The sequence below is a fragment of the Sarcophilus harrisii genome, chromosome 2, assembly GCF_902635505.1.
Source record: "Sarcophilus harrisii chromosome 2, mSarHar1.11, whole genome shotgun sequence".
NCBI classification, from domain to species: Eukaryota; Metazoa; Chordata; class Mammalia; order Dasyuromorphia; family Dasyuridae; genus Sarcophilus; species Sarcophilus harrisii.
Window position 1 is genome coordinate 619,450,656 of NC_045427.1, and position 22,762 is coordinate 619,473,417.

Below are 22,762 nucleotides of genomic sequence, written 5' to 3' on the forward strand. Positions count from 1 at the left end.
TGAAATGAAGCTAGTGAACTGGGTAGACTCTGAGATCCTTTTAGCTCTTGTTCTGTGACATGGATTTGAAATCCTGGCTCTGCTGCTTACTATATGTCATCTTGGGCAAGATACCTTACTCCTCTATGTTTGTTGGATTAGATGGAAGAGATCTAAGTCCCTTCCTACTCTGAAATCAGTGACGATGATGATAACAACAGTATATGATGCTTAAAAGTTTGCAAAGGACTTTATAAATATGATACCCTTTTGTATTAACAAAGCTGGGAGGTAAGAGCTATTATTCTCTCCAGTTTATAAATGAGGAAACAAATGAGGTTAAATGACTTGCTCAAGTGCGCAGCTAGTAAGTATCTGAGATAGGATTTGAACTCAGTCTTCCTGTTTCCAAGACTATTATCCTGTCTGTTATAATACAGACAAGAATAAGAATCAGCTATGGATGATAATGCATGGATCTGCAGTCAGTGGGAGTACCTCCTATTGATGAGATCATAGCTCCATGGCACTGCCATTTCTGCAAACTCACTTCTCAGCTTCATACCAAGTTTGTTCTGCCCAATGTAGATGCTGTCTTCTGAAGGGCAGAAACATGGGGAAATGATGAGGGAGAGAAAAAGAAAGAGGGAGGGAGGGAAGAAGAGAGAGAGAGAGACAGAGAGAGAGGGAGGGAAGGAGGGAGAGAGAGAGAGAGAGAGCGAGAGAACGAGAGAGCGAGAGCGAGAGCGAGAGAGAGAGAGAGAGAGAGAGAGAGAAAGAGAGAGAGAGAGAGGTGCTTACTCAGGAAATAGAACTGCTTATCTGATACTCTTTTCTACCCTTGCAGGGAAAGCCAGGTGGAAGGGGGGTGAGGGAGGGAGGAGGATAAAGGAAGAAGTTTAGGCTCTAAAACAACATTTCTTAGTCCCAATTAATAGCATCTAAAAATGTATAACTCAAATCAGTTCCCAAAGGTATTGGGTTATCTTCCCTGCAATGACTAATAGGAACCTAATTTACAGGTAGACAAGTCTGAGTGAAATACCTGCTTGGCACCAAGAGCCCCTCTCTAAGTGTACTGGGAATTTGCTCACAGAAGTAGATGGAGGCAAATGAGGTGATGTCATCAGCTGGAACTGAAATGAACCAGAGACTATTGGAAATCCATAGTCCCCCACCTTTCCCCTCAACTAAGTCACCAAAAGACCCTTCCCAGCACATTTAGAGAGGGCTTCTGGTGCCAGGCAAGCCACTTACTTGGACACATCTGCCTCTGAATTAGGGTCCTGTTACTCAGTGCAGTGAAAAGGATTTAATGTTTTCCCCATCTTCCACCCACTTTTACATCCTCCTCCCAAATCAGAATTTATCTAAAAACTCTGGCTCTTACCTGTGCACAGCTGCGTTTGGGGGTGGATGTAAATGGAAGAGAGGACATACATTGTATAGCTTTTCTGACTAATCCCTCTGTACACAGCCTAACCCTGGCTCTGTCATTCCATAGGCAATACTGCTTATCCTCCCACAACACACACACACACACAAAACACACATACATACATGTCTTTAAAACTTCTTAAATAATTATTTTTTGAAAAAATTAGGTGAGGAGAAAAAGTAGTAGGTTTCTTACAGATCACAGCTAGGCAAAGATAAAAACCATATCAACAGAGAGGAATTTGGAGAATGTGAGAAAATGATTAACACTGAGCCCTGAGACTTTAGCCTCTTCTTAGAACTGGAGTTCTTAATATGGGGTCTATGAATTTGGGGAGGGGGGGGTAAAAATATTGTGAAAACTCTTTCAAGATAGTTGGTTTCCTTTGCTATCCTACATTTTTTATTTTATACATTTACATATATCACTTGAAAGGGGGTTCACAGGCTTTACTAGAAGCCAAATGGAATCATGACACAAAATAGGTTAAGAAGGCTCCCTAAAGGGAGGGGAGAGTCAGGTCAACCTAGGTGACTAGAGAGTGCCTCCCTGTCTCTAACCACACTCCCTCACCTTCATACTGAGTCCAGTAAGTTGCTAATTCCTGCCATTTCTAACTTCATAAGTCTCTTAAATTTACCCTCTTTCCTTCTGTGACACTGCCCACACCTTAGGGCATCCATCACCTCATGCCTGAACTACTGCAATAACCTGTTGGTTGGTGTCTTTGTCTCATGCCTCCCTCCTGTCCATCCTCCACTCAGCTGTCAAATCTTCCTAAAGCACAAGTCTGATCATATCACCCCATCCCCCGCCACACACAATCACCTCCAGGATCAAATAGAAAATCCTCCATCTGGCTTTTAAATCCCTTCAGAGCCTACTCCCTTCCTATCATTCCAGTTTTCTTATGCCTCACACATATTCTACAATCCAGTGACACTGATCTCTTTGCTGTTTCTCATAAAAGACAATCCATTTCTTGGCTCTGTGAATTTTCTCTGGCTAGCCTCCATTCTTGGATCTCTCTCTCTCTCTCTCTCTCTCTCTCTCTCTCTCTCTCTCTCTCTCTCTCCATTTCTACTTCCTAGCCTCCTTAGCTTCCATCCTCCTTAGCTACTAAAGTTCCATCTGATATAGTTTTCCTACTCTTAATTTAATCTTAGTGCCTTCCCTCTGAGATTGTCTCCAATATTAAGCTCCTTGAGGAGCAGGAGTGGTTTTTGCCTTTATTTTTCACCCCAGTGCATTGCCTGGCACATACTAGGAGCTTAATACATGCTTGTTTACTTGGGTCAACAACTTGGGTTCTAGTCTCAGATCCATGACTTTAATTCCCATCTATAACATATCCCTCAGATGTTGGAGTCCCCCAAGGTTCTATTCTAGGTTCTCTTCTTTTTTTTCTCTCTCTGGACCTCATCAGCTTCCATGGATTTAATTAACTCTATAAAGAAGATTTCCTGTAGTAGCAGCAATATCTGCCATGTAGGCTAGTCAAGTTTTCCTTTAAAAGGTACTGAAATGCTTTCCAAGATGTAACTGGCTCAGGAGATGAATATACAGCAAGCAATGATGCTCTCCAAGAGCTACGAATCCAGCCCTAATTTCTCTCTTGAGCTCTAGTCCCCTATCAACAACTGCCCATTGAACATTTTGAACTGTATGTCCCATAGACTCAACATGTCTGAAATATAATTCATTATCTTTCCCTCCAAATCCATCTCTTTCCATATTTCCATCAAGGTCACCATGATCCTTTCATTCTCCAAAACCTCAGTTTTGTCTTCATTCCCCCTCACTTTCCCATATCCAATCATTTCCCAAATTTAGTCATTTCTATCTGTGCACCATTGGACTCTTTCTCACTACTTATAGACATCTTGTTAGTTCAGGCACTCATCACCTTTTATCTAGACTACTGCAGTACACTCCTAATTGATCTCCTCTCTGTAAGTCTCTTCCCTCTCCAATCTTCCACACAGCTGCTAAAGTAATTTTCCCAATGGGCAAGTCTAATCATGTCACACACACACACACACACACACACACACAGCATTTTCCCTCCTTCCTCCAATTCAATAAGATACTAAATCTCTCTATAATCTCTAGGATAAAATGTTTACATATTCTTTTCCTTGTTTTGTATTTATTAATCTTCATAAACTGGCTAACTCTACTTTTCCAGTCTATTACACATTATTCCCCTTTCCATATTCTTTGGTCTTGTCAAATTGGACTTCTTATTCGTCATGCGCAACATTCCATTTCCTGTCTCCATTTCTTTGCACTGACCATCCCCCGTATCTGGCATTCAATCCCTCCTCACATTGCCTCTTAGAATTCCTTCAAGACTCAGCTGAAGCACTCCCTTCTACATGAAACCCTTCTTTAACCACAGCCCCTGGCTGTCAGTGCCCTCTGTTCCCAAGCTCCCTTATATTTATTTTGTTTTTATTCTATATACACTTAAAGATATATATTGCCTCTCCCAATAGAATGTAAACTGATCGACTAAGAGGGTTGCTGAATGCCCATCATATAGCACGGTGCCTGGAATATAGTAGACATCAGTCAACCAGTAGACAAATATCTATTAAGGCTATTAAACACCTGGAATGCAAAGAAAGAAAAAAAACCTCAATCTCTACCTTCAAGGAATGTATATTCTAATAAGTGCTAATAAAAGCATTTAAAAGATGCTTGTTGACTTTTTTTTTTTTTTTTGAGCGATCAATTGTTGTGCAATCTTAGATAAATCACTTTAATTCTCTGCCCTTAATTTCCCCATTTGTAAAATGAGAGGATTTAACTAAATGTCCCTGAAGCTTCCTTCCAGTCCTAAAGTTCTCTCTTTATGTGCATGTTAATCTCATGTCCTCAGAAAGATTTTGAACTCCCAAGGGCAGGAGACTGAAGCTTGTCATTCTCTTGAATAAACAGATGAAAATCAATGGATTTATTAAGGGTTAATTATGTGCCAGGAATTGTACTAAGCTTTGGCGGGGAGTTCAATACAAAAAGCAAGATAGTTCCCAGCAGCAAAAGACTGATATTCTAAAAACAACACATATAAGGGAGTGGTGGAGGTTAGGGAAAAGTTAGTTGGTTTGGGAAATCAGAGTTGGTGAATAGGCTCAAAGACATCTTGAACTGACACAGCTTTTCTTGGAAAGATAGTGTTGATCTGGTATAAGATGGCACTGTGCTTGGAGTGTTGGAATATAGAAGATCTGAGTTCAAATCCAGTCTCAGATACTTATAAACTGTGTGATCCTTAATTTAACTTTTGTTTAACAGTTGTAAAATGGAAGTAATAAAAGTTAGGGGATTATTGTGATGATCAAAAGATAATTCTTGTAAAGCACTTTGCAAACTTTAAATTATTGTACTATTATTATTACTATTATTGTCAGAAAAAGAAGTAGAAGTATAGGGGGCTAAGAGTAGGTGGGCAAGAGTAAGTTGTGGGAGGAGTGGAGCCCATCAATGGTTTGACATGAAAATAGCCAGATAATGTGGTGGATATGAAACCAAGCTAGATATGGAGAACTCTTCCCAATTTGTGTCCCAGGGTGAGGGCTAGAGTGTTTCCATCTAGACTCTTTTTTCTAGCACCCAGCATAGGATTGGCTATGTTATCATTTAGAGTTTGCTAATTGATACAGCTAATGCTAGATGATGTCAGGCTTCTTCCCCACCCCCCCACCCCCCATCCCTTTTGAAGAAAGTTTCTTTTACGGCTAGAAAAATAAGATGGGCCATCTATATTTATGGTTATTTGCTGAAACAAAGCAAAAGTCACAGTTTTGGGTTGAACATTTAGAAAAGAGAATTTCTAACTTATTTCAAATTTTAATGGATACTCCCTTCATGTGATAATTTCTTCACTGATAGGGAATCTCTTGAGAGAGTATGAACACTCCTGATGGGCAAGAGGCTTCAGCCTAGGTGTTCCTGAGGTCCAAAAGGACAAAATTTTCACTTCATCTTTTCCCTTAACTCTTACTCTAGCCATTACTGGAAATCCAAGATGCCTACCATATTATTCCCAGAATTCTACCTTGCAAGGGAGCTGCCAGCCCCATCCTGTGTGGTCTCCATGGGTGCAGACCAAAGAACTATCGGGTGGAAGTGGAAGGAGTTCTGGATTAGGAAGTAGGTCACCATTTCCATGCCTCTACTCTCTCCCCTATTCCCTCTCAGCTCAACTGTGGCTAAATTCCATAGCATCAGCTCACAGAGTGAGAGTGCCTCTCCCCATAACCCCTCATAAGCAAGTTTTCCATTTTATGTAACAAGGAAGCTAGTTTCAAGCAGATAACCTTGAAGTGGTTGATCTCTTCTGAGAAAAGGCACTTTTCAAATCAAAGGTATGTACAGACTATCTGTTATTACACTGGGTATCATTAGCACATGTCCAGTCAATTACACTTTCTCCCAAGGACACTCAAGGACATTCTAGGATTAAGCCATCTGTACAAGGGACTCTAGGTTCAGAACAGTTCAAGAGTATAAATAAATGCTAATTCTTACTGCTGATGGGATTATTCTAGTTATTTCTTCATCCACTATATAAGTAGTGCACCCTGTTGAACAAATGTAAGAAAAAGGAGCCTGGGTCTGCCAGTATCTCCCCCACACAGTCTGAGATGAGACAGTCTTCTCCACCAAAGGAATTTTTCCCTGGTACATTGGGGGAAGGGAGTGTTGCAGAGATAATGATTAGGGGCACAGATGTTTCAAGAACAAGAGTGAAGCACCTTGGGGGAAAAATGCTTCATGTCTGGAGGGCCATGTAGCTATTTAGCACTGGGAAGATTGAGGACTAAAATTCTGGGAGGGACCTTAATCCAACCCCCAAATCTAATTACTAAAATATTAGTATTTTCATTGGCAAATCCCAAACCCAACCCTAACCTCAAATCCAGCCCTGGTACAACTCCCCAAATTTCACTTAATAAGCATCTAGTATGCTCAGAATTCTGCGATAAACACTGGAAAAAATGTAAAATATAGCTAAGTTTTTTGGGGGGAATATGACAAATATACAAGTATCTATAATTCAAAAATAAAGTTAGTGGACAGTTCCGTTAGGTGTTATATAATAGGAAGGTTGAGGCTTGGGGACTTGAGAAGGAAAGTTTTGGGATAGTCAGGATGAGGAATGACATAGGAAATTAAACCTCAGTACTGACCTCAACCTAGAATCCAATCCTAACTTTAAACCCACATTCAAAAATTTACCAAAGGCAGCATAGTTTGGTAGAAAGATATCGGATTTCAAATCTTGCTGGCTTGATCCAGTTTCCAATATGAGCCCTCTTGCTTACAACCTGCTAGATGTTGGGCAAATCTCTTTACCTCCTTGGGCTTCTATTCCTTGTAAATAAAAGTTTTTTTTTTTTTTTTGTTTTGTTTTTTTAATAAAGGGTTGCCTAAATGACCACTCAGTGTCCTTATAACTCTAAAATGCCCTATCCCAACTTCCTGCATCTTCAAATTTATTTCAAATTATTTCAAAAATGTATCCCTTATTCAAATTGGAAGCTCTTTGATGCATTTATTCTGAATGAATATATGCAAATAATGATGATACCAAATGGAAAACCATCAGAGAAATGCACAATGTTGGGAATTTTGAGGAAAGATCCAGGCAGTCTTCACGGAGGATGTGGCATTTGAGTGATGATTAGGATTCATGGAATCTTTTGACTGAGAGTACCATGATGAATTATAAAGAAAGCCAAGTTTAGACTCCAAAGACTTCAGCTTGAAACCTGGTTTTACTATTTACTACCTGAGTGACCTGGACCAAGTCACAGGGTTATAGATTGAGAGCTGGAAAGGGTGTTAGGGTCCCTCTGAGTCCAACTCTCTTAATTTAGAGATGAGGAAACTAAGATGAGCAGGGATGCTTAAGAGATTTGCTCCCAGTCATACAGCTAGAATCTAAGGTAGAATTTGAACTTTGTTTTCTTTATTCCATTAGACAATAGTACTTAGGCAGCTTGGAAGTCTTTTTTTTTTTTTTTTTTTAAATAATGGTTCACAGAAAAGTCAAATAACTTACTTAGCATCAGACAGCTAGCAAGCAAGTGGCAGAGCCAAGATGCCCAAAAAGCCAGCCCCCTCCCATTCCACTCCACTGCCCACATCCCTTTAATGACTAAATTCCATTGGCAACAGTCTGCTTCATGTTGTATTTCTCTCCCACTCCTTGGCACACTACTCACTGGATCATAGATTGGGAGCTGGAAGAAACCCCAGAGGCCATCTAGTCCAATCCCCTTCTCACTTTACATGTGAGGAAATTGAGACCCAGAGAGGCTACATGACTTGCACAGCTAATAAATGAAAGAGATGGGATGCACATGATGAAAGCTTCAGAAAATTGGGGGGGGGGGAAAACTGGAATTGGACCCCTTAACATTAGTCCCAGCTCTACTGAGGTGAGCTCCAGAATGAGCCAGTCAGTCCCTCCTCTCTTTTCTCCCTTTGGACAGATAAACTCCTTGCTTAGGCACACACCACTTTCAGACCCAAGTCTTGCCCGGGGGTCTTTGCATGTGTGCATATTCTGAAAATGAATGGATTTCTTGATTCGAGAGAAGATTTTGACATCCACCAAACAACCTCCAATCTCTCTGCTACCTCTGCTTCTCTCTGCCAGGAGGACCAGGGCAATGAATCTGTGTCATTTATTGGGGAGATGTGGGTGTCAGCTTTCAGAATTTTGGGGTCCGGGCCTGGAGACCCCAGTCTGGTACAATGCCACTTTTATTTCTGTCGCTCAAATATCCCCAGAAACGAAGTGGGGGCGTCCTAAAGCAAGTAAACCAAACCCATTTTCTTAAGCAGGCAGGAAAGGATTGGCCCAAAATAGTCCCCAGTCTCCTCCAGGACCAGTACTTGGATTACACCCCTCCCCGGCCTTGTGAGCCTCTCGCCAGTCCCACCTCAGGCCCACGGGTCCTCAGTACTCTGCTGCCTCAGGGGGAAGGTGTTGGGGGTGTGCATATTGGGCTACAGCGGGAGTGAAGCTGAGGGAGGGGGAGCTACAGCGCTGCGGGCCGCCCCTGAGCCCAAGTCCCCTGCGCCGCGGGCCGCATTTCCTCGAAGTCAGAACCTAGAATGGACAAATAGGTCTGGACGAGTCCCCATCGGAGCGCCTGGCGCCTACGCTGGTCTCCTGCCTCCTTTTCCCTCGTGCCTCCCCTTCCCCTCTCCGAATCCCGGAGCGCTCTCGGGGAAGCTGCGGCCCAGGAAAAGAGCGGCGGTCGGAGGTGGGGTGGAAGTCCCTGGTGGAGCTGTCCCCGCCTGGAAATCCACTCCCCGGTTGGTTGGAGTGGGCAGCGGAGGGCGACCCCGCCCCTTCCCCCTAAGGGCATGGGGCTTCCCTAACCCGGCCCTTTCCTGCGCTCTTCTCCCGCCCTTCTCCGCACAGAGCCGAGCACTACAGACCACGCGGGGACGGATTTATGAATGACTTGGGTTTCAGCACCAAGGCGGCACGCACACCCGGACTGGGTCTGAGGCCCAGTGTCAAGAGTCCTCCGCCCGATCGGGCCTTATCCTTCCCCGCCCCCTCGCCGGGCCTAGAGGTTTATCCAGCGGACTGGGGGTGGGGAATGGCAGGCTAGGGTGGGACAGCAAATGTGTGGATTGAGGCGGGGAAGACCGCTGAGCCTCTTCTCCCCACCTCAACCCCTACCCCCGCCCTTCTCTGGCGGCAGAGGCTGGAAACTAGCCCCCAGAGCAGAAGGGCAGGGCTAGAGACTTGGGACTGATTCGAGATGCACCCCAGCCCTCTGGCGATCCTTCTGGCGAGTCACTGAACTGGAGAGCACACCTTGCCCCGCCCCATCCAGATTTCCAGCCCAGCCACCCCCTCCACCGCCCCTTGCCATCTATCCCCCCCACTCTCCCTAGAGCAGCGCTGCGTGGCCCGGAACCGGCCCCAGTAGAGTAAGGGCAGAGGGCCTTCTCGAGGGTGCATTGCTTGCCCCTCCATTCTGGCCGTCCCGGCCGTCCCCGCCCTCCTGCCAGCGTCCCCACTCCTCTGCCCCTTTAAGATGCTCAGGTAGGCAGGCCCGGCTGGCAGGAGCCGCTCCTATGGCAACCCGAGAGCCGCGCCGGCTTCATGAATATTCCGGGGCTCAGGAGCGGGAGCGCTGCCGGAGGGCGCTCCCGGGGAGGTGGCCAGTGATGTAAGCCCGGCGGGCCGCTCGGCTGCAGCGTGCGCCCCGGGGTGGCCCAAGAGGGAGGAGGGGGAGGGAGTACCTCGGAGGAAGAGGAGGAGGAGGGGGGAGGGAGAAGAAGGGGGAGGGGGTCGGGCTGAGCGACCGACTGACTGACGGACGGACCGACGGACGGACAGACCAGGCCGGTCAGACGGAGCGGCGGCAGCTTCTGGCAGAGCGCAGGGCTGTGCGGGGCGGCCCCCCTCCCTCCTCCTCTTCTTCTTCCTCCTCCTCCTCCTGTTTCTCCTCCTCCTCTTCATCCTCCTCCTCCTTCTCGCCGCGTCTGCGCTGCCCATGCCCGGTTGCCGGTCTCCGCGGCGGCGCCTTTTGTTCCCCGTGGGGAGGCGGGGCGCCCCTCCGCAGCCGGGCTGCCCGCCGCGCCCCTGAGCGCCGCGCGTTGGGGCGGCTGGGGGACACCCCGCCCCGAGCCCCGCGCCACCCCCGCCCCCGAGAAGGGGGCGCGGCGCAGCGGGCCGGCCCGGCGGCGGCGGGCAGGCGGGCAGGCTGCCTCCCTCCCTTCCCTGCTCTCCTCCCTTCCTCGCGGAGCCTGCGGACGGACGGGCATGGTCTGCTGAGGGAGGCGGCGGCGGCGGCGGCAGCGGCAGCGGAGGGCATGTCCCTGGCGGGAACCCCGGCCCCCTGAGTCGCCCGCAAGGGGGTCCCCCCTCTGTCCCCTCCCTCTCCAGACGCCATGGACAAGCTGCCGCCGTCCATGCGCAAGCGGCTCTACAGCCTCCCGCAGCAGGTGGGACCCAAGGCTTGGATCATGGACGAGGAGGAGGACGAGGAGGAAAGTGACAAGGACACCCGCAGGAAGAGCATCCGCCTTCGGCCGCTGCCCTCGCCCTCGGCGGCTTCGGGCGGCGGGGAGCCCCGAAGCGCGGCCCCAGGCATCATGGAGACCGAGGTGGGCAGCCGTGGCGGCGGCGGCGGCGGCAGCGCGGCCAAGTCCAGCACCAACGGGGACTGCCGGCGCTTCCGAGGTAGCCTGTCTTCGCTGACCAGCCGAGGTGGCGGCGGCGGCGGCGGCGGCACTAGCGCCAGTGGCGGCGGCGGCGGCGGCGGGAGCAGCCACCTGCGAGACTCGGCGGAGGAGAAGCGCCTCATCGGCGAGGGCGATGCGTCCCCCTGCGAGGACAAGAGCCCCCCGGGCCTGGACGGGGAGCCCGAGACCCCGGAGCCTCCCGGGCAGTCCCCGATGCCCTCCTGCTCGGCTGAGCAGCCCTCCGGCTCCTCCGCCACCTGCATCAAAGTGGAAGGAGGGCCGGGGGGCGACCAGATCGTCCCTGACGATGAGGCGAGGCTGGGCCAGGCGGGCTTCATGCAGCGCCAGTTTGGAGCTATGCTCCAGCCAGGGGTCAACAAATTCTCCTTGAGGATGTTCGGCAGCCAGAAGGCCGTGGAGCGCGAACAAGAAAGGGTTAAGTCGGCCGGTTTTTGGATTATCCATCCTTACAGTGACTTCAGGTAAGAGGGATGGGGCCCAGCCCCATTCGCGCCCCCGGCCCCCTTCGGGCACACTGCTCCCCACCATCTACCCTCCTCACCCGGGTTTTGGCTGAGCCAACTTTTCTCTCTCCTCAGAGGATGGGGAAAGAAACCTGCACCCTCAGACATCCTCCTGATGTATCCAGGGAACTTTTCTTTCTGTGTGCCCTACTCCCTTCCCCAGCCCTCCTCTGGCCCACAGTCACAGGGCAGCACTGGAGCCAGGACAGAGCAGGGGTGGGGAAGATGGCCAGAGATTGGGGAGATTGGCGCATTGGCAGAGTCTAGCCCCCCCAACCTGCTTCCCTTGGTAGCCCTGTCTGGGCTGCCCTGAGCCATTGGAGGCCCTAGTGATCCGGACACCAGGGGCTATAGCCCCATGAGGCCTACAGAGTTAAGAGAGACAGGTCCAGTGAGAATGCAGCAGCATCCACCGCACTGGCACCAGGTCACAAAGCTTAACGGGAAACAGGGAAGGCACCACTACCAACTCTGCAGAGTCTCCTTACCCTGGGGCTTTGGAGTCTCAGAGAAGTTTATTTGCGGGTGTCAGTGGGGGGAGGTCTGGTTCAGTCCCCTGGGACTTGAACACCTGCTCTTGGGGGGAGAGTTTGCTTGCCAGGGGAAGGGAGCCACTGAATCAATTGAGTAGTGCAGTTTATGAGGTGCCATAGGCAGTATGATAGGCAGGGTTCGAGACCCCATTGAAATGAGGCTGTACCTACCTACATCCCTGACCTCCCCTAGCACCACATCAGGCTGTGAGCTCAGAGCTTTTTGGCTAGTTCAAGTCCAAAAGAAGCAGGACTGAATGACCTTGCCTGGTGAGCCCAGCGGGATACCTGGCTTCCTAATGGGAAGAGGCTGCCCCAGGAATTCAGGAGCATTCTGGACATCCCATGAGTCCCAGCTCCTGGTGCTCTAAATGGCCTTAGAGATTGTTCTCATCTCGGGGGCAGTTACTGGCCTCCAATGGTTTTTGGTGATGATGACTACAAGGTTTCCCTTCCCCCAATATCATCCCCTGTGTTCTGTGTCTGAGCAGCCAAGTATCCATCAAGTCTGGTGGGATGTTTCCTGAAAAGTATAGACTGTCTATTGATTCCAGATCCTGGTGCTGGCCAGCTGAGGTCAGGAAAGCATCTGCTCTGGACATGTTAGAGGCTCGGGCTGGGTTATGGCACCAGGCTGGGCAGAGACATTTCTATCAGGTTCCCGCTTTAGTAGGGGGTAGGAGAGGCAGGCTGGCTAGCTTTCAGCCTGGACTCCTCAACGTTGCCTTTTCTTTTACTTCCTCTTTTTCTCTCCCTTTCTTTCTCCTTCCCTGCCTTGTCTGCTTGTCTTAATGAGCACTTTTCTCAGCTCAGAGCCTTCTTTGCAAACTCCAGGGAAGCCAGGTTTGTAATGAGAGCAAAGATATTTTTCATCCAATGAGCGAGATTTCTCTTGCTGGGAATGTCCAGTGAAGCCACATTCTCTGCTTAAAATAGGCAGTGAGCAGGGACCTCTTTGTATTTTTTGGACTGCGTGCCTCTGCCATTCTCCCCAAAGGGGGGAGAGGGGAGATTAGTGATCTTCTGGGTGGGCCAAGCAAACAGTGGCAAATGCCAAGTGGTGTGGCAAAGCCCCAGGGTTTCCTGAGACAATGCCACGTGCCACCTTTGGCTCCCCAGTGCCACCCTCCCATCATATGACAGGAGCAAGCTTGTGAGAGAAGGTGGCAGGGCTTGTGTTTAAATGGGTTGCTTGGTTAATGATGCCTTGGGTATCTTTGAACACTTTTGACCTCTGAAAGGAATCACAGATTCAAGACAGTGCTAGAAGGTCTGGCAGGGAGACCCTGAGCCTTGGTGAAGAGAAGCAGTCTCAGTCCAAGGGGACAGTACCTTTCCCTAGCTAACAGCCCACCTGCCCAAGTTATTTGAGGGTTATTGCAGGCTGACCTTATTCATGCTAATACATATCTATATTCATACATTAATCAACCAGTAAGCATTTATTAAACACCTACAATGTACCCATTTTTGTATCTTAGTTGCACATTTTCACTGGTCCCTTTTTTTTTTATCACGTCTTTTTACCATCCAGCTCCCCCCCATCCCCTCCACACATAAAAATACACTCTCTGGAAGGTATCTTCATCCAATGTATTGAAGACCCTTGATCTCTTCCTAAGCCTAGATTGCCTGCATGTCTAAGTATTTAAGGCATGCAACCTATTCTTGTCCATTGGTCCATTTGTCTGTCCTTCACTCCTGCAGTGAAATCTCCTGACCACAGGACTCTTGGGATCAGAGAAAGGGAAAGAACATGTCCAGATTTGTGAAAAACAGTAAGAGAGGAACAAATAGAGTTTTTCTGAAGTGGTTAATCAGAGCTCTGAATTTGGGGTCCCCGATTCTGTATGTGTTGGGACAGAATAGAAAAGAAATGGTTATCATTCAGCTTCGCAGTCACCTTCTGCAGCCAGATAAGCCACTCACATTTCTTTATCCCCTGAAGGTTTATGAGGTTCTTTTGTTATTAGTCTTTTAAGTATGGTCATCCCCATTTTATTGATGAAGAGACAGTCTCAGGGACATTCAGAAATTTGCTCCTAGTCATGCAATTAGTACTCTGGAATTTGAATTTAGGTTTCTCTGGTTTTGGCTTTTTTTTTTTTTTCACTCTGCTATACTGCCTCCAAATGCTGGGGTTTCTCTAAGGAGCAGTTCAGAGGTCCCGGGGACTGATAAATTATCGTCCACGTTTCCATAATCTTTAAACTCTTTCACCCTTCAGCCCAACCCCCTCTGTGCACTAGTTATTGGAGTTTATTCCTGGCCCACGGTTGATTGCACACCAGCACAACTCCAATGTATGTATCCCACATCAAGATTTATGAAAGCACTTTCTGTGGACAGTTGGAGATTTATTCATAATTTTTAACCGGGAGGAAGCATTGATCCAGCAGAATTGGTTTAATAAAGGGGAGCTGGCACACCGTGATAGATTGAGTTTGCAGTTTGGAGTTCAGGCGATCTGTGGCAGTCGCTGTTTCCAGCATCAACAGCTCCCTGGAGAGTGACTAAGGTGTGCGTTAACAGAGGCCTGGATTGGTGTGAAACTCAGAGGGCCCAGAAAAATCCAGGAGATGGCTCCAGATTCCCTTTTTGGGCTGTTGGTCTCTCCCTTGTTATGAACCTTTCTTCCCATTGGCTCCCTTGGCGCTTTCTTCTATTTTTCTTCTATTGTTAGTCTGTTTGGAGTCAGACCTTCCCTTCTCCCTGCTTTTTTAACTTTTTTCCCTAAGAAAAATGGGCCTGGTATTTTGGTTTCTAGATGCTTTCTACCCCACTGGCTATTTTCTTTACTCCTACTCTGTCTTTCCCAGGCCCTGGCAGGATCCCTTGCTCCCAGCAGATATTGGGTGGTGACATTTAGGGGGAACTAGGGACAATGTGCCCCTGGAGACCATGGCTCTCAATGGAATAGACATGCATGTTTTCTTTTGAATTATATTTGCAAGATAAGAGAGAGACAGACAGACAGACACAGACACTCAGAGACATGCAGAGAGAGAGAGAATGGGGGAGAGAGAGAGATAGAGAGAGACAGAGAGAGAGAGAGAGAGACAGAGAGAGACAGAGAGACAGAGAGAGACAGAGACAGAGATACAGACTGGTACAAAAAAGCTAAACTGACTTTAAATATTTATTATAGGGATGTTTGAATTAGTACATTTTACTTAGTAAGATTCATTGATGGTCTGTGTAGATATATGTGTATATCTGTGTGCTTATGGTGCATGTATGCCTCCAACTACCTGATATTTATATATATGTAGACATGTGTGTGTGCTGCTGAGTACCTGGGTCGGTGTGTCTTTGTAGGCATCTGTATCTTTGTATGCTTGTGTATCTGTATGTGTACCTCCATTTGCCTGCATATTCATGCCTGGATCCATGTATGTTTGCATGTGTTTTTGAGTCTCTTTCTGTCTGTCTGTCTCTTCCTCCCTCTCTGTCCCTCTCTTCCATCTCCTTCTTCCTCACCTTCTCCCTCTCCCTCTTTCTTCCTTCTCCCTCTTTCTCTTTTTCTTCCTCCTCCTTCTCTCCCCCTTCCTCCCCTCCCCCGCCCTGTATTTGGATCTATTTTACCTCCAAGGAGATCATAGATTGGACAACAGTGAGGGTCAGATTCTTCTAGCTATGACCTCCCACAGAATTCCCTATTTGATGCCTTAATTTATATCCTACTGCTTGCTGTGAGAAGGTGGCACTTGGGGATCTCTGTGGGTAATGAGAGAGAAGCAGCAGCTTGATTGTCTACACTCAATCAACAAGCATTTATTAAGCACTTACTATATACCAGGCACTATTTGTTGGTGATACCAAGAAAAATTCAAAAACTGTCTCTGCCCTCAAAACACTCACATTTTAACAGTTTATTTAACTGTAAACTATAAACAATAATAGCATTTACTTCCCAGAGTTGGTGTGAGGTTTGAATGAGATAATATTTGTAAAGCACTTGCAAAATCTGGCACATAGTAGGTACTCAATAAATGCTTATTACTTTCCTTCTTAATCTGAATTCCATGAACTTATTTTTTAAAAGTGTTTTGGTAACTATATTTGACTATAATGGGTTTCCTTTGTAATCCTATATTATGCTGTTAAACACATTATTCTGAAGAGTCCATAAGCTTCACCAAAGGGTTCAGAACATAAAAAATTAAGAGCCCTGGACTGGGTAAAATAAATGATTATCCATGGTTGCCTTCACTTTCAAGGGAGAGCAAACGCTTTTTTGGTTATCCCTGGTGCTCCTGGAATAAATGTTGCAATTAAAGTTGTCAGCTCCTTTCATTGGAAAACCAGTGCTTTCTGGCCTCCTGAGTTAAGGCCAGAGTTCTCCAGGAGATTCCTTGGAAGAAACATCCTTAACCAAGTAGGGGAAGCTGAATATGAGAGAGAAGGGGGCTTCCCTGCCCCGTTTCCTTGTGAGTTCCAGCCTCTTCCCATCCTGGTAATCAGGGAAGAGCTCCTACTGTGGCCACCTACCACCTGCCTTTAATCCAGGCAGAGTTCCCTGCCTCCTTATCCCTTTTATCCTTTCTCTCTTAGCCCTGTCTTCAAAAGGAGGAAAACCTCAGTTACTAATAATCTTCAGAATTACTGAGGGTCCTAGAATCATGTGGTAGTGTTTGCCATCCAAGTGCCAACAGTACAGAATGTGGGGTGAAGCCAGTTGGTTGAGAACCACAATTCACAGGACTGAGGTCTGGGTCCCACTTATCAGGGAGATAGTAGAAGGTGAAGAATAGGGAACCCTGGGAAGTAAGGCATTTTCTAGCTATTTTTTTACTCTTTTTTTTTTTTTAAACCATCTCCTCCCTGAGCTATCCTGGAAGTGACAGTGTAGGGAGGACATACTGCATTTGAGTTCTAGTGCTCATGGACTGCAGCCCTTGAAATAATCCAGAAAAGGAGGAAGAAGGGGAACAGGAGGATGAGAAGGGGGAGAAAAAGAGGAGGAAGCTGGTGGCTGATCTCATCTGGCTGAGTGGCCAAATATGGCATTTATTAAGCACCTATTATGTGCCGAGGGCTTTCCTGGGGGAAGGAGAAAGAAACCATTTCTCCAGCTTCCCAGTACTCTTGGGAGTGACCATCAGCGTGGGTTCAGAGCCTTCAAGATGGAACAGACAGTTCACTGCAGGGCTCCGGGGGAGGAAGAGAAACCAAGATGCAAAGGGGAATTCCAAGGTTAGCTGTCTGAAAGGTGCTGTCAGCCTGATATGCCAGGCCAGGCCAGGCAGCTTTCTTGAGCACTGGAGACGTGCTAACCCCGGTCTCTGGGGAATGAACTGTCCATTTATTGTGGATTCCAGGTCAGACCTCCTGGAAGAGCCCATGCTGATGCTTTCTGGGGGTGGTGCTTGGAACTCAGAGGCCTGATTGAGTTGCTGTCTGAATTCAGGGGTGTGCAGTGGCTTCTAGACATGTGCATCTGCAGGAACAAGAAGGTGGGCTGCCCTGAAGGCAGCAATGATCAGGGTCCTGAGTGAAATGGCTCAGAATTCAGAAGTCTCTCCTGAACTCCCCTGCTGTAGCTCCATGTTACGTACTGAGAGGGAGTCAGTGGCCAGAGAAGATGCTGGTTGGATGCCCTTGGAAGGCCAGGTACTCCATTCTGATGGCCCTCTTCTCTTTCCTTCCACTGAGCTGACTCAATGGCTGGCAGATACATTGCCCTTAATTTTCATCTTGACCCCAAGTGAGTCCTGAAAAAAATATTTTTTTCTAATAAAACTTTATTTCCCTCTCATCTTCTCCTCTCTCAAATAAAAGAAAAAAAAAAGAAAGTCCCCCAAACCCCAATTTTTAAAAGCAAACATTTATGGTTATGCAAAGCAAATCCCCCCATTGGTTATTTCCAAAAATATGTTTCATTCTGTACATTGAGTCCATTACGTCTCTGTCAGGAAGGATGTAGGTAGGATGCTTCCTCTGCAATCCTGGGTGGTCTTTGAATCACGTTTTTCAGACAGAATTGTTTTGCAGAGAAGCTGAAGAACTCTTGTTCATGTCAGCCTAATGTCTACCCTTCTTTTGAGTCAAGCCAATGTCTCTGCTGTCCCTCTTGCACCCCCTCGCTCCTTCCTGCCTCTGTGAGAATTCTCGTGTTGCCTTCTCGGCTTGTGTTCTTCTTTCCCTCCTCATTGTCTCTTCAGATCTTGTTCTTACACTAAGGCTTAACTCCAGCCCACCGCCCTGCATGAGACCAGGGGGTATGATTCCTTGGAAAGAGTCAGAGACTTTATATGTCAGTGCTAGCTCTAGCATGTCTGCCCATGTGAAGCTGAAGAAATCACTTAGTTTGTGTTTTGTCGTCTGTAAGAAGAGGGGCTGGGATGAGATGACCTTTGAGTTTCCTTCCATGGCTAGATCTAGCTTCCTGGGATTTGTAGGTAGAACTAGCTCCCTGAGGAAAGGGCTTCTTTTTTGCCTCTTTTTGTATTCCCAGTACTTAAATGGTACCTAGCACATAGTAGGTGCTTAATAAATGTTTATTGAATGCATTGAATGGATGAATAAATGAACTTCCTCCTCTCTTGTTTTTCTGATATTTATTGCTTACTTTCTAGACCCCAGTTTCTTAAACTGTGATTTGCTACCCCATATGGGGTCTTGTCACTGAATGTGGTGGTCACAAAATTATGATTTATTATCAGTAAATACCTATTTTACATACCTATATACTTGAGGCCATGTGAATATTTCTGGGGCAAAAAGGGGGCTTTTTTTTTTTTAAAGCCCTGCTCTAAACCATTTTAGGAATACACGATTATATTCCATTTGTTCTAATTAGAATTGAGCCTCCAAAGTAAACAAAATCCTAATCCAAACTACTGACTTCTTTGCTTGTCTCCCTAGCTCACTTAGTTGTGAACTGATTGTGGGTTCAATGAATGCTCGTGGCTTGAATTCTGTAGGTTGGCTTGGGCCCTAGAAATCTGATAACAGCCTCTGAACTCAGGATAATAAACATCTCCCTCCCGTTGGTCAGGTCTGCTTCCCACTGCATCTCTGACCAGTCTTGTCTGCTGCTCCCTGGATCAAATCCATCCTTCCAAGGCAAGAAGTGTTAATTAATGTTAGGAGTAGGGTGGCTGCAAGGTTTCCATTAATCAATTAGGTTTCCTCAGACTGTGGCAACCCTTTGGTCTACAGGAAGAATTGGAAAGCACAGGGCAAGGTGAATGGGATGGTGGGTGGGAAGCAGGGAGGACTAGGCTGGGGTAGGAGAGGGTGCCCCAGTGACGTGTAGCATTGGTATGAGATTTCAGAGAAGGAGCAGATGTTGCCTCGGTGCCAGTGAGCCCACCCAGAGATTATACCAGGCCCAGAGAGGAATTTCAGGGTTTGGAGTGTCTCGTCTCTCCTGACAGCTGGAAGGGTGATAGCAGAATCAGTCATGGTAGTCAGTCCCATTAGGACCTGTGTTTTTTAAATCAAAAAGTCTCCAATCTGCTCAAGCAGCTTAAGGCTAGAAAGGAAATGTAGTCCTGCCATAACAGCCTCTTCAGGGTCTCTACCCATCTCCTGCCTTTCCCACTTCCAGGCTATGGAAACGAGCTAAGAGAAAAGCACATCTTCCCAAATTCAGTGAATCCAGTTCAATCACTAGTCCCCCTGAATCAACACATATTTATGACCAGTACTGTCCTAGGCACTATGGGGGGAATGACAGGAAACTGAAGACCCAAAATCTGACCTCAGGGAGCTTTTGTTCTAGTGAGAGTAGACAGAACACTCACACAAAAACATCTCAAGGGCCCTTAAAAAGCTGCCTATAATCAAGTGCCAATTAATGTTAACTGTGTTCCTACTTTAAGCAAATCTGACATAAGAAATGCAGAATTTTCAAGCAAGGTTAACTATACAAGGGGTGGAGGGAGGAAAGGAGGGAAGAATTCTTCACTTTACAGAAAGATTCACCCCAGGGTTCCTTTAAATAGCAAAATTTTTTAGTACATTTATAACATAGGTTAATTGATTAAAAATTCTAATGGACCTACCAGGGCATAAATGCTGATGGGACATAGAAAAAAAGGAGAGATCATTCTGGTGGGGTTAATCAGGGAGAGCTTTCTGGAGAAGGAAACTTTCAAAAAGATATTTCTCCCTGTTGTCAAGTCAGTTGGTCAATAAGCATTTATTAAGCGCCTCCTGTGTGTGTCAGGCCATGTGCTAAACTCTGAGATGCAAAGAAATGCAAAAGGCTGTTCCTGCCTTCAAAGAACTCACCGAATGTTAAATTTTTATTCTTGCCCTGGGCCTGACTTATTTGAAGGAATAGGCGATTTGGAATGAGGGCATCTGCAGCAAATTTTATCAGGCATAAAGTAGGTTAATATTGGCCGCTCCTTCTCCCCCCTTCCCTTTCTTCCCAGTATGGAAATTTCCTCTTCAGAAAAGCCATTCTGTAACTCTCAGTCTTGGAGAGTTATGAAGGGCACTGGAAGACAGTGGCTTGCCCCTTGTCTTAGAGTTAGTGGGTGTCAGAAGCAGGATTTGAACTTCTGTCATAAAGGCTTGACATTAGCCACTATGTCATATGACCTTCAATGGTGGGAGAAAGTTGAACCACTCTGTGATTGCTGGTACCCTTTATCAAGTCCAACCATACTCATTAATTGTCCGTGGTTCCTCTGTGCTTCCAGACTCCTCAGCTTGGTACCCCCAAACCCTTCACAGTCTGACTCCAGCCTCTCTTTCCAAGCTTATCAAACATTACCACCCTTGATACATACTGCATTTCAGCTAGACTGGCCTAGTGCTGTTCCATGAACTTAGTCATCTTTGTCCCACCCATGTGCCTTTTACACTGATGGTCAGTAAAAAGCTGCCCATGCTCAGATTTGGAAGGGACCTTAACTAGTACCTTAAGAATGGGTTAGCGAGTTAACCAGAACCCAAGGTGAAAGTAGACACAGTAGGCTTGTCAGTATATTGGAGAAATAAAGCACAGGAAATAATCAGAGAACAATAGAATAATAGGATAAGAATGATTTTGCTCTCAGCAAAGCATTTGACAGACTCTCGTGTTCTTCTTATGGGAAAGATGTAGACTAGGAAAAAAAAAGGCAAATAAATAGACCCAGAACCACTTGAATAGCCAAACCTAAAGAGCAGTCATTAACGGTCCCATGCTACCTTGGAAGTTGGTATTTAATGGAGTGCTCCAGGATTTAACCTGCCCCTCTGCTTCTTAATATTTTCATCAATACCTGGGTATAAAAGGATGGCTTGCTTATCAGATTTTCAGATGACACAAATCTGAGAGGGATAGCTAACACATTGGCTGACAGTCAGGATTTTTAAAAGATCTTCACAGAACCAAACGACAATAAAATGCAATAGGGACAAAGTACAAAATCTTATATTTATAGCTTCACAAGGAGCAGATGAGGGAGATAGCAGAATGGCTAGATAGCAGTTTAACCTGAAAAAGATCGGGGTGTTTTAGTGGACTACAAGCCTGAAATGTGACTTGAAACCCCAAAAAGGTAATACAGTCTCAGGTTAGATGGAGAGAAGCCTAGTGTCCAGGATCAGGAATGTGCAAATCTTGACAGACTTTGCCCTGGATAGATCACATGAGGGATATTGGCTTCACTTATGGTCAGAGCATTTTAGAAAGGGCAGATGAGCTGGGAAACATCAGTCAGGATGAAAATATTTGGAGGGCTGTCATGTGAACAGGAGATTTGGTTCATTCTATTTCAATCCAGTGGATGGAACTAGGAATACCTACCACTTCTAGGTGACATTATGGATGCAGCACTGAAGTCAGGAAGATTTAAGAGTCCAAATCCAACTTCAGACACTTACTAGCTGTGTGGCCCCATGCAAGTCATTTTACCCTTGTCTGCCTCACTTTACTCATCTGTAAAATGGCAAGAAGAAGAATAAAAGCCCCCCTACCTTCCTTAGTTATTGTGAGGCTCAAATGAGATAATATTTGTAAAGTACTGGGTAAACCTTAAAACTTTTGCTGTTATTAAGTAGGAGCAACGGGTAAAAGTTGCAAGGAGGTAAATTGGGTTCTGATAGTAGGAAAAATTTCCTAAAAGATCTGTGTCCAGAATCAATGGGTGTTTCTTTGAAGGCAGGTTTCCTCTCACTAAAGGTATTAAGTTGAGGCTAGAAACTACTTGTCAGGTATCATGTAGACTTGTAGAGGACATTCTTAAGATATTTATTGAGGATCCTTCCGAATCTAGAATTGTGTGATTATGACTCCAATGTTTTTATCATTGGGTTTTGGGAGAAGGGAATAGGAGTAGAAAAGAAGTCTTCATGAAGGAAGTGAACATGGAGATTTTGACATATAGGAGTCAAAAGTGGAAACCTAACAAACTCTGCTCCCTCGCTTTTAGGGTAGGCTGGCTGGGCAGCCCCAGAGTCAACCTTGAAGCACATAGAGACAGTCAAAGACTAGGGATCTTCCAAGAATTCAGAGTGACTCAGGGCTGTGACACACAAGATCATCATACAATTCCATTCGGTTCAATTCAGTTCAACAAATAGGCGATCATCAAGTGACTGTTACATGCCAGCCACTGTACTTGGGACATGGCATACAAAGACAAAGAGAAAAAGTCTTACCCTCTGAGGGCTTACATTCTGTTAAAAGGGAGCAATGAATAAATGTATACAGAGTATTTTAATTGGAGAAGGGAAAGGAAGCAGTAACAACTCAGGGAAAAGACTTCTTCAAGGTGTCTAAGCTAGCTTTAAAGTGATTCAGGAGTGCTGAGAGGAAGAGATAAGGAGAAAGGTCATCATTAAAGGACCATGCCCAAAGGCATGGAAGAGGGAAATGGGGTGCCATATCATATAGAGAATATAGCAAGTTAGTCAATTTTACTGAAATGTAGAGTGTGTAAAGGGGATTAATTTGGAATCATCATGGAAAGAGATATGGACCAACTAGTCAAATCCATTAAATGCCAAAGAGGAGAGTTTGCATTTTATTCTACTGGCAAAAGGAAGCCATTGATGCTCCTTGAGCAAAGGAGTATCATGGTTTAATTTGCACTTTTGCAATATTAATTCGTCAG

At 46.2% G+C, this 22,762-nt stretch overlaps 1 protein-coding gene across 1 annotated transcript in view; it reads left to right on the forward strand.

Moving 5' to 3' along the window:
• The first annotated feature begins 10,351 nt into the window (after window positions 1-10,351).
• Window positions 10,352-22,762, forward strand: part of HCN4 (hyperpolarization activated cyclic nucleotide gated potassium channel 4) — a 118,730-nt gene continuing 106,319 nt past the window's right edge. The window contains 1 exon segment of the mRNA XM_031949378.1: window positions 10,352-11,127. Within this exon segment, the coding sequence (XP_031805238.1) occupies window positions 10,352-11,127 (776 nt within the window).